The sequence below is a fragment of the Melanotaenia boesemani genome, chromosome 23 (genome assembly GCF_017639745.1).
Source record: "Melanotaenia boesemani isolate fMelBoe1 chromosome 23, fMelBoe1.pri, whole genome shotgun sequence".
NCBI classification, from domain to species: Eukaryota; Metazoa; Chordata; class Actinopteri; order Atheriniformes; family Melanotaeniidae; genus Melanotaenia; species Melanotaenia boesemani.
In genome coordinates this window covers 5,504,086-5,516,889 of record NC_055704.1, presented here as the reverse complement: position 1 = coordinate 5,516,889, position 12,804 = coordinate 5,504,086, and the positions used below count along the sequence as shown (strand labels likewise).

The following is a 12,804-nucleotide window of genomic DNA, read 5'->3' as shown; positions in this document are numbered from 1 at the left end:
AAAGTAAATCACGAGGAAAAAGTTTTATTCTGTATGTATGTGTGTGTGCTCCAGGCTCTGGAGGCTCTCGACCGAGCCCTGCTGCAGAATCCCAGTGATGTGACTGTCAGAGCTGAGCTGTACTTCTCCAAAGGGAACCAGCTGAGGGAGATGAACCAGCTGGACCGGGCCTTTGAGGTACTGGTGTCCAGGTTTAAACTTCATCAGTTGGTGGAAATGTTTGTTCTAATGAACTTGTTTAAGACATATGATTGTACCTAATGTCACCAAAACAGAAAGGAAGGAGATCTGAAAAGATGGACTCACAGAACCACACACTTTATACCCAAGCCCAGCAGCAGTGAAGTGTCCTGCTGTTGCTTTTCATGGTGGTTGGTTAACTGCTGCCACCTTGTGGTGGAAGTAACACATTAATAAGAATAAGAAAAACACAAACGTTGTTAGTCCATCAGTGAAACTGCTTTGTTGCAATAGTACAGGTGAAGGCAGCAGAATCACACAGGTGGTGTAAACAGGAAGACACAGTTAGTAATAACATGTCCAGTATCTGGTCTGCAGGATATAAACATGTATATAAACATGTAAAGACAGTTTCATGTGTTCATAGTAAGGTGTGACAGCAGCAGGAGGATAGACCTGCGGTATCTCTCCTTCCCACAGCAAGGATGGATCAGTCTGTCCCTGAAGCTGCTCTCCAGAGCAGACAGGGGTCCTGCAGGGGGGGACTCATGGTCCAGCATGTAGGTCCTACCTCCTGCACTGAGTCCAGAGACCAGCCAGGACAAATCTGGACTTCCTGGTGTCTGCAGCGGCATCACCTCTCTGTGATGCCGCTGCTCCAACAGACCACACCATACAGGATGGCTGATGCCACCACAGAGTCAGAGAAGGTCCTTAGGAATCCCCTTTCACTCTAAAAGACCATATTCTCCACAGAAGACAGACCTGCTCTGCTCTCTGCCCTTCTTGTAGTGGTCTGTGTTGTGAGTCCAGTCCAGTTTATGGTCTAGGTGAACACCCAGGTACTTCTAAGAGTCCACGCTCTCCATGTCTGTTCCTAGCAGACCAGCGTCTGTGAAAATCCACCGCCATCTTCTTGGTTTTCCTGCATTGATCAGGAGATGGTTTTGCTGACACCAGTCCACAAAGTTCTGCATCAGTCCTCTGCAGTCCACGCCGTGGTCCTCAGTGATCAGTCCCACATTCGCAGATTCATCTGAGAACTTCTGTAGAATGCAGCTGTCCCTTTTGTACAACAGTTTATACACAGGCTGGAGATGTAGAATATGGTGATCAACTCTCCCTAGAGGAGGGAGGAGGATGCAGAATATGCCTTCTTGTGTTTGCATAAATCAAGTCCAGTATTTTATTGTCTCTGGTGCAATAAGTGAAGTCCCTAGAGATGAGCCTGTGGGTGTCGAATCAACCGTTTAATGTCTCTGCTGTACAGCTGCTCTTTAACAGTGCAGGGCATGGTTTACACCACCTCACATTCACAAACACAGCTAGTCCCCTCCTTTCCTCTTACCGCTAGTCTTCGTTCTGTCCTCCCGCAGTAGATGGAAATGGAAGTTATCCAGTAAAACCATAGAATCAGGGTAATTTCCACCAGGTGCGTGTGCACCCGTGAGTGCAGTCCACTTAGCAGGATCCACAAGATCACCAAATCACAGGAGAAGTGTTGTGAGCATATAATTTGAAAGCTGTTATTAATCTGATTAAAGATTTTAATCATTTGAGAGCCCTAATATATATATATATATATATATATATATATATATATATATATATATATATATATATATATATATATATATATATATATACGTGATTAATCGCATTGTTATGTGCAAAATGTCTCTGTCCTTTAAAAGAAGGCTACAGTTATATAAAGAAAATGCAGTCAATTTGGTGATTCTGTTCAGATCTCTGAGCTATATGATGGAAACGGGTCATCACTGGACACTGTGGTAACTGTGTAGGAAACAGCCTAGGAATTAAGTAAATGTCGTGTTGTGTTCACTGACATTATAACACTTTCTCAAAAAGGAAAGAGGCTGACAAACAAGTGGGGCTGCTGAATAATCTGTTTGAAGTTCAGTTTTAATGTTGTTATCTCAAGGATACAAAATCTGTAAACAGCTCTGACCCAGAATGTGCAGATAACAGGACTAGAAATAAAACTTCAGCTCACAGGTTTGACATTAAGAAGATGGAATATGATGATGAGTGTGTACTAAAGCTAAAGCCAATATCTAAAGGAACAAAGTGCTCTGAATTTAAACAGAGGGATGAGAGCTCCAGCTTTGCTGACAAGAAAAACATCTCAGAATCAATAACACACACAGCAGCAGGTCAGGCGGGCTGCAGTCCTGTTTTTTCCTCCATTTCTGCCGAGGATGAAGAACAAAGGGAAGCCCTAACCCAGTTTTGTTTTCTTTATCAGAAGCATCCTGCTTGTGTGATGTGTGAGAGTCATTAATCAGACTATGTGATATGTGTGTGTCATTAGTCAGACAATGTGATGTTTGTGGGTCATTAATCAGACTATGTGATGTGTGTGCATCATTGATCAGATTATGTGATGTGTGTGTCATTATTCAGACTGTGATGTGTGTGCATCATTAATCAGACTATGTGATGTGTGTGTGTCATTAATCAGACTGTGATGCGTGAGAGTCATTATTCAGACTATGTGATGTGTGTGCATTATTAATCAGTCTGTGATATGCGTGTGTCATTAATCAGACTGTGATGTGTGAGTCATCAATCAGACTATGTGATGTTTGTGGGCCATTAATCAGACTATGTGATGTGTGTGTGTGTCATTAATCAGACTATGATGTGTGAGCGTCATTAATCAGACTATGTGATGTGTGTGTGAGAGTCATTAATCAGACTGTGATGTGTGAGAGTCATTAATCAGACTATGTGATGTGTGTGTGTCATTAATCAGGCTGTGATGTGTGAGAGTCATTAATCAGACCATGTGATGTTTGTGGATCATTAATCAGACTATGTGATGTGTGTGCATCATTAATCAGATTATGTGATGTGTGTGTCATTATTCAGACTGTGATGTGTGTGCATCATTAATCAGACTATGTGATGTGTGTGTGTCATTAATCAGACTGTGATGCGTGAGAGTCATTATTCAGACTATGTGATGTGTGTGCATTATTAATCAGTCTGTGATATGCGTGTGTCATTAATCAGACTGTGATGTGTGAGTCATCAATCAGACTATGTGATGTTTGTGGGCCATTAATCAGACTATGTGATGTGTGTGTGTGTCATTAATCAGACTGTGATGTGTGAGCGTCATTAATCAGACTATGTGATGTGTGTGTGAGAGTCATTAATCAGACTGTGATGTGTGAGAGTCATTAATCAGACTATGTGATGTGTGTGTGTCATTAATCAGGCTGTGATGTGTGAGAGTCATTAATCAGACTATGTGATGTTTGTGGATCATTAATCAGACTATGTGATGTGTGTGCATCATCAATCAGACTATGTGATGTTTGTGGGTCATTAATCAGACTATGTGATGTGTGTGTGAGAGTCATTAATCAGACTGTGATGTGTGAGAGTCATTAATCAGACTATGTGATGTGTGTGTGTCATTAATCAGGCTGTGATGTGTGAGAGTCATTAATCAGACTATGTGCTGATTGTGGGTCATTAATCAGACTGTGATGTGTGAGAGTCATTAATCAGACTATGTGATGTGTGTGTGTCATTAATCAGGCTGTGATGTGTGAGAGTCATTAATCAGACTATGTGATGTGTGTGTGTCATTAATCAGACTGTGATGTGTGAGAGTCATTAATCAGACCATGTGATGTTTGTGGGTCATTAATCAGACTATTTGATGTTTGTGGATCATTAATCAGACTATGTGATGTGTGTGCATCATTAATCAGTCTGTGATGTGTGTGTGTCATTAATCAGACTATGTGATGTGTGTTCATCATTAATCAGACTATGTGATGTTTGTGGATCATTAATCAGACTATGATGGGTGTGTGTGTGTCATTAAACAGACTATGTGATGTGTGAGAGTCATTAATCAGACTATGTGATGTGTGTGTCATTAATCAGACTGTGATGTGTGAGAGTTATTAATCAGACCATGTGATGTTTGTGGTTTAATAATCACACCATGTGATGTTTGTGGATCATTAATCAGACAATGTGATGTGTGTCTGTGTCATTAATCAGACTATGATGGGTGTGTGTGTGAGTCATTAATCAGACTATGTGATGTTTGTGGGTCATTAATCAGACTATGTGATGTGTGTGTGTGTGTCATTAATCAGATTATGTGATGTGTGAGAGTCATTAATCAGACTGTGTGATGTGTGTGTGTCATTAGTCAGACTATGTGATCATTGATCAGATTATGTGGTGGGTGTGTCATTAATCAGACCATGTGACGTGTCAGTCATTAATCAGACTAATTGATATGTGTGAGTTGTTAATCAAACAGTAGATGCGTTTTTATTACCCCTAGAATTGTGCAAAACCTAAATATCGCAATTTAAAAAAATGCTAATGGAAACACCTACTATTGGAAAAACCTCTCAAATATGGCTAAAAAGTTTTTACGCTCATGACGTAGTTTTTCAAATGTGTCAATATAGAAGCATATTGCAAAAGTCTGATGAAAACCCACATTTACACGTCCCACGGAGGTGACGTAGTGTGTCACATGACCAGTTCATTTCAAGTAAAGATGGCGTGGTATGAGCAGACGCAGGAGGAGATGGAAATTTTTTACAAATAATTAAAGAAAAATGTACAACTGCCATCCTTGATATCCAACAGCAGCAAAATGCAGAGTTTCACAAGAAGTTAGAAACAAAGCAGAGTCTCGCAGGACAAGATTTTACAAGAGTAAAAGCTAATGCACATAAAAACCGTTCAATGGAACTTTGTCAAAATTTTAGAAAATTATATATTATATTTATATTATTATATAAATATAAGAAAATTATTTTGCGAAAACTGTAAGAGAAACACAGCTTATGTGATATGTGAGAGTTACACATCACATAGTATGATAACTCACATTACATACACTACCGTTCAAAAGTTTGGGATCACTTCCCTATTGAATCCCATGGCAAAGTGACCCCAAACTTTTGAAAGGTAGTGTATTTCAGCTGTTTTTGGTAGGTTTGTTATTAAATTGATCTGTTTCATGGAGGAAAACATGCCCACCTTACATAGTTAAATTAATGACTCATGCACACATCACATAGAGTTGCTGTCGGGCACAAACCTCCTATGTCCAAAATTCATTATTTTTTTTTCCTTCATAAATCTGTACTATTGGTCACCCTTTATGACTGTCTGTAGTTTTACAAATATCTAACCAAAAAACACAATACCAAGTTTGATCACATTATGTCCATTATTACAAAAACCATACAGTTTTATTCATTTCTTGAAAATAACAGTTTTGGACATAGGAGGTTTGCGCCCGACAGCAGCGATATTCCGATTAATACAATCTGCTGAACAATAAATGAAGCTCAGTAAGCTTTGGTAAGCTTGTTATTAAATGTAAACACTAGTTCAAGATTATCCTGTAGAATCACAGCATTGGCAGAAGCAGAAGAAGTGACCTTTATGATCCAAAGCTTCAATAATAATAATAAATGAGTAGACCCAACAGAGCCGACATTCTCTCCACCAAATCAGTATGGTGTTATTGTGGACAGCTTGCATTAATTATTTTAATCATTTTATTTATGTATCATCATATTTTCTTTAGTTTATTCTGTTCTGAAGTCTAGTTCAGGTCTGCTGTGTTTTCAGGACAGCTCTTTGCTGTAAATGGAAACAAAGCACCAATACAGGTGTCTATCACAGCTTTCTGGTGTGTTTCTGTCCCACCAGAGCTACAAGCTGGCTGTTGAACTCAAACCTGACCAGTCACAGGCCTGGATGAACATGGGGGGGATTCAACACATCAAGGTAAGAAATGGCTGAGAGGAGGCTTCATAGTGAACATAAAGCTGGATTTATACTCGCATAGTGTCTGCGTAAGGTTGGTTACGCCGTCACCGCCATATGCTCCACGAAGGTCTGCGGAGGCTTGACGACCACTTCTTCCAGACCTGACGTGCACACCTGCTTGCAGTGCGGTTACGCAGAAGTACTCCCTTGTGATTGATTGGTGTGTGATTGCATGTTTCTGGATTTCTGGAGCTTCTTGATGAATTTGTGGGGTTACCATGGAAGAGAAACTTCAAGAAGACGGCGTAACCATACACTCGAGTGCGGGAGCACATTTCACCGGCATCAGATGTGCCGACCAATACGCAGAGTATAAATCTACCTTAACACTGGCTACAAGCAATGTTCTAACACCCGACCTAAACATTAGATCATGTTCAGGTTACACATTACCGCCATTACATAGTCTGGTTAATGACACAGCTAAAAACCTGTTGGATATAGAATAGGGTTAGTTTTCTCTGAGTTTTCGCCATTTAGTCTTCTGACATCAGATGGATCTTGGATTATGTTTCTAATGTATGTATTGGTGTGTGTGTCCGTGCAGGGAGACTATGCAGCTGCCAGAATGTACTACCAGCGGGCCCTGCTTCTGAGTCCTGGTTCCAAACTACTGAAGGAAAACTTGGCCAAGTTGGACCGGCTGGAAAAGAGACTGACCGGCGGGGCATAGGTGACACAGGTTCCCCTGATGCTGCATTCCAAGAGCAGGGTGCCGTCTGCCCTCCATGAGACAAACACCAGCAGCTGCATCAAGCAGACCAGATACAAATGCAGCCTACCTGTGTAGGAGCAGAGGAGCTTGTCAGGACTGCAGGGTGTTTGTAGGTGGAGCAGGTGGGCTGCAGTCAAAGCCTCAGCCTACAAAGCGTGGGCAGGAGATGGGTGGACGGAGACAACCAGAAACTCTCTATATTCACCAGCTTTACTTCATTGTGCACATCTGCTCTCCACATTTGTGTTTATTTCCTTTCATGTTGAGTCATTAATGGCAGATTGTAACTCAGCTTTCTTCTCTGCCTTTAAAAGTTCTTCATGTATCTACATTAGTGCAGTGAAAGTGTGTGAAACAACTACTGTCATGAAGGGAGTGTGTTGGGGAGAGTTTCTGTGGGTACAATGTGTAAAAAACTAAAGAAACCATGGCTGAAACTCCACTTACAGGCTTTGTGCATCTAGAAAGACTTGGGAGTTCATCATTGTTCTGTTTTTATGAAGAACAGCTGCCAACAAACAACAGGAAAAGTTAGATTCAAACAGGTTTACCCTCTGATGGATGAATCCCAGGAAAGGCGAATCTTTAGTAGAAAGATGATTGCTGGTCCTTTGTTAGAAGAAGGCTGCAGACAATTAGCAGCTCCTCAGAGCTGGTAAGTGGAGGTTTGAGCTTATATTGTTTCTGCAGAGGAAACTTTGCAGCTGTGTTTATCATCTATGTGAGCAGATCTCAGCTGTGCTCATGTGACCAGCTGCTGAACTGGAGGTCATCTTGTGGCTTCATCATCAGCTCAGAGTGCTGCTGTTTGGATGCTCCGTGTGGTTTTTTTGACAGTGATGTTTGCTGTGTTTATTTTGTGACGTGAAATGGGAAGAAAATGAAGTGACCAGTGCAATGACTGACTTGCACCAAAAAATAAAGTATATGTTTTATTACTTGCTGATTCCTAACGGAACTTTAATTTCATGGTCCAGCGGCGGGATGGAACCACTGTGGCCTTACAGAAGGGTGGGTGCTCTCTGGTTATTTCAGCTTCCTCCCAGTCCAAAACATGATGAAATTCTAATTAAATTACTTAATGTTTGTCTGCTTTGGTGTCAGCCCTGTGATGTCTGTATATGTTGGTGTCAAAGACTTGTGAAAAGTTTACAGAAATAACAAAGATATTAGTTTTTTCCTAGTTCTTACTTCAAATATTGATTGGTGGAATAAATAAATGGTCTTTGAGCCACAGATTTTGAGCATCACAGTCATAAGAATAATGACGGCTCTGATGGAAAAAGCCTGATCTCACAAACTAGGATCTATGAACAGTTATCATGGATCTGTTTGTGTGGTCAGGAGGAAACAGCAGATCAACAAGTCAGAGATGGATTTCAGATCATTAACCTCTTCATGACGAGGCCAATTTCTCCACCTCCTGTCTAAAATGACCCAGTCCCCAAAATAAATTAAGGATATCTTAGTATATGGTTTCATGTGAAATATGAGAAAGACTAGCTGAGAGACCAGCAACATCGTTGGGATTGCTGGGTTTTGTTAGCTCAGTGTCTGCACCATAAACATAAACAGGAGACCAAGAACCGAACCCTGTGGTACACCTCCCCTGAACTCACCTCAACTGAGCTGATGGGAAGTTAAATTATTCATTCATTATTAAATCTATCCGTCCTTTCATCCAATCCGTCCATCTGTCCATCATCCATCCATTCATCCATCCATCTGTCCTGAGGTTCCTCCTGGTTTGAAGCATAGACTGTATATAAAAGATGGACGGAGCCTCAGTGACATCACCCTTAGGTTTTTGAAGAGCTGAACTGAAGCTCATTGGGTGCTTCCCACTGTCGCCATTTTGTCAGCAATTTTCCCAGAAAATCCAAAAATGGCCAAAGAGGTGGAGCTGAGAGGAGGATTGTGAAGGTGGGGGTGGATGATAGATACCCATAAAACTCTGAGCTACCTGTAGCTAAGCGCTAACCAAGCTGATGGTAGCTAACCAGCTAACGGAGGTAGGCAGGCTCATAACCGCGTTTGTGCCGCATGCTCCCTTCTTTCCACAGATATTGGATACATGTCAATCAATTGAGAACATGATATTTTATTTTACAATTTCACTTTTTTCCTGTACTGATTTATATTGGGATTTTGGCCTGTAGTTTGTGGTAACCAGCTGGCCATAACTGACATCAACATGCTCTGCACCCTCATGCCTTTATGTTTTCACAACCACACCCCCCGGCTTAAGTTTAACATATGTGAAATTAGTGGGCTGAGTTGAACACAACCGGTATCATTTGAACCAGTTAACGCCACTCTGCTTGGCTGAGGCAACTCATCATCATAGCTCAACCAGTCAACACTGGTCGGCCTGCACACTGTTGCCAACTTAGCGACTTTGTTGCTACATTTTGCGAGTTTTTGCAACTTTTTCTGGTTTTATTGGAGACTGACGTGAATGAATGTAGTTTACTCTTCCCAATGAGGAGAGGGTTAAACTAAAGAAAAATTGACTGAAGAATTTTATTTTAGTTTATTTTATTATTTTTTTCTGTTCTAAACATTTTTAGGTTGTCTTTTCATCAGTTGCTGCCTTTCACATGACATCCCTCTTTAGGCAGCATCCATTACAATTATATGTACTAGGTTGATTATGCAAATTAGATGATAACGTCATTTAGCAACTTCCAGCGACTGCCAATAGCTACTTTTCTTACTGAGGAGTTGGCTGCAGTGCGGTTGGCCTGCAGTTCTACGGCTGATGCTTTAGCTTAAGCAGCAACTTTTAAACTACCTAAAACCTGCTCTGGCTACAACTGTCATACAGCTTTTCCCTTCAGTGTTAAAACTGAATTGGAATGAATCCTGCAAAAGATCGATCAGTGTCTAAAATACATTTACATGTATGCATTTAGCAGACGCATAAAAGTGACTTGGTGAGTCGGCAGGTACTTCTCAGTCGTCTGGCGGTTATACTCACGGCCAAAACGTTGGCACCTGAGATCCAAACTTTCAGGCTAATAGCAAGCTAGTCAGGTAATGTTTACTGTTGTGCTCCCATGTGTTAGTAAATCAAATGGGAGGGTTCCGAAAAAATGGACATTGTTGAGACAAGTGTGAAGATGACTGGCAAAAACTAAAATACAATGCAATACAAATTACAGATTACAAACAAATACTTTTTTTTTTTTTTTTACCACCATTGAAGATTGAAACTAAGTACTGACTGAATTGTGATTGTTCTTTGTTGTTGTCAGTCTTAGTAGTCCCATGTGTTTCCGGAGGGTGGAACGCCAGTTTTCCTGGATTATGTTAGCTCAGCAGCAGGTTGGAAACAGGAATGATACTTTTGTATGCGTTTACAGTTATGTGCTTCTGAGGCGATCAAATTAATATATGAATAAAGTTATTTTGTTATGTTATTTCTTATTCACGTTTTTTTCACATTGTCATTGCAAGTGTCCGCCCCCTACACAACAACTTGATAGGTCAGAAGCAGCTGCAGTGGGAGGCTGCAGGACACAGGTTCACGAGATCTTTGTTCTACTAGACTGTACTACAGTGAGTTCTGACATGTTCCTCATAACCTAAATTGGGAACTAATATTATATCTTAATCCTTAGTGATCTTACTTTTTTATTTTACTTACCTTACAATAGTTTGTCATTTTGGGATGAATATATTGCACAGAGCTCAGGAGCAGCAAAAATGTCTAAAATAAGTTCAAATATGACGTAAAAAAGACATCCACAACGACCACATTTTGGTTACAATTAGCCCCAATAGGCAATCAATACTTGACATTATTTAGACGTCGGAAAAAAAGACGTCTTCTGGCTTCACAGTCTACCTATTGTAGGGAACAAAACTGGACGTCCGATATGTCCTGGTAAAGACGTGTGACAGACTGTGTTTGTCCTGACCTACACAGCTCTGAGGGAACATCTGATTTATAGTTTGGAATTGACAGCTATAACAGAACATAATGTTGTTTTGACTAGAAGACTCGTCACAGTGATGCAGATTCTGTTGGAATCAGATGGTCCAGATAGACGGTTCCGTGAAGCTAAGCTTTCCTATGCTGTCCATCACTGAAACAGAAGCTCTCAAATATTGCATATTATAATGACACAAGGCTTAAGAGATGCCTCAGGGAAACAGCTGACAGAGTGCCATGGCAACACTCCTTGGGGTTCCTACGGTAACCTAGATGACCTTCAAGTCTAGGTGAGCAGAGCAAAAGATAATTTTCTAATCAAAGAAGAACATCTCAAGGTACTTTATAGGCATAATACACAAACATTAAGAATTAATATATTCACTTCTAATTAAGGTCACAATGGTAGAGGGAGGGGTTTATGGTGGTATTGGATATGACATGTCTGATATGGCCAAACATGTTCAGACATAAGCTTTACCATAAAGCTGGATTTATACTTGGCGCACGAGTATAAATCCACCTTAATCTTTGACCTTAAGATAAGGGGTTTGTGGATCTTACGCATCAAGCTATCGTCAGGTATGACAAATGCATGGCTTTATCTCAAACACAAGGAATGAAATGTTACAACAGACCCCATAGTCATGGTCAGCTGGAACATGCCTTGGGGTGAAATGTAACATCATGAAATGAGGCCCAAACATTTAAACAACAATGCTGTGGTCCTACAGCATAGAAGTTAAATACGCTGTACAAAGGACTGTACTGTTTTACCTGGTATATTTAGTTTAGTGTGTTCACATGTAGTTTTTACGTTCCACCACTAGGTGGCTGACCCGGCTGTAGTAATGTATCACGTCCGGCCGGCAGTGTGGCTCAGAGAGGCTCGGCATCATGTTGCCATTGCTTGAGCTGTGTCAGTGATAGTGTGCGTCTATCAGATGTAAGTAATAGTATTTAGGATTTACTCTTGCCTTGTATAAGCCCCTGTACTCTGCTTCCCTTGTGTTTGGCCGAGAGTAATGGCCGTTTTAAGTTCTTTGAGAGTATTTTGGGAAGCTAACTGTTAGCCATTCAGCATAGCATATTTACCGCCTGTAGGCCCATTTGATGCAATTCATGTCCGTGGTTCATATTACATCGTTCATGTGAGATACATCATGCTGAGTGCATTAACAGTTGCTTTAGTATTTATGGGCATTTATGTTGTATATTTAATAACCAATTATAATCAGACATTTAGGCAAATGTTTATCACTGGACAGTTACATTTACCAGGGGAAACATGTACTCATACTTTGTATTTCTTTTATTCTTTTTGTAGAAAACCACACACACACACCACTGTACGCACGCATCTCTCACTTATCAATAAAGACGGTTCAACGCCGAATCCTGGACCTGGCAATTCCATCCTTCCATCTCACCACACCTGAATATAACAATTGTTGTCCTAAACCGACACCCTGGAGTGATTGGTAATACATCCACAAACTAGCTACAGTCCTCCCTACAATTTTTTGGTCCTTCGAGCCAGATCCCAGCAACCACTGCAGTCAATATGTTTAGGCCATATGAGAGAGATGTCAGAGACAAAGACCGGCCACTGAGATCAATACATGCCGTCTTATCTTCAGGATTATGAGGTCAGCTACACTCCAAGGCACCATGGTCCTGATAATGAGCAGGAAAAGCTCAGATATCTCTGCATCATGAAGAATGAAAACGACCCCCTGCACAGAGATGTCCAGTGTCTGACAAACATGATCCAGCGATCTTCTAAACAGGCTCCACAGCCTCAGTCACTGTCTAAATGCAGAGAGGAGGACACATCCACTACACCAGCACCAGTACGTAGGCAGACACTATCTAGTGGTCACAGAGACCCACATCAGCCAGACAGTGCCCCCCTGGTGCACACTGATGCCCCTCCCTCTCCACGAGGCTGCCGACGTGACCCAATGGAGGAACTTGAACGCCACCTGCAGGAGGCAGGATTAATCGCTAAAGACGAGGCTTCATCAGCAACATCCCCCGGTCATCGCCAAGCCAAGCCTCCGGATTTACAGCTTGACGATTATCCAGAGCCGGAGCCGTCATCCCACCAATATGGCAGAGACCA

At 41.2% G+C, this 12,804-nt stretch overlaps 1 protein-coding gene across 1 annotated transcript in view; it reads left to right on the top strand.

Moving 5' to 3' along the window:
- tmtc1 (transmembrane O-mannosyltransferase targeting cadherins 1) overlaps positions 1 to 10,164 on the top strand; it is a 95,079-nt gene extending 84,915 nt beyond the window's left edge. Inside the window, exons 17-19 of the mRNA XM_041977454.1 lie at positions 55 to 177; positions 5,908 to 5,985; positions 6,575 to 10,164. Of these exons, the coding sequence (XP_041833388.1) occupies positions 55 to 177; positions 5,908 to 5,985; positions 6,575 to 6,700 (327 nt within the window). The 3' untranslated portion in view covers positions 6,701 to 10,164. The remainder of the gene's footprint in view (positions 1 to 54; positions 178 to 5,907; positions 5,986 to 6,574) is intronic.
- Positions 10,165 to 12,804: the final 2,640 nt, after the last annotated feature.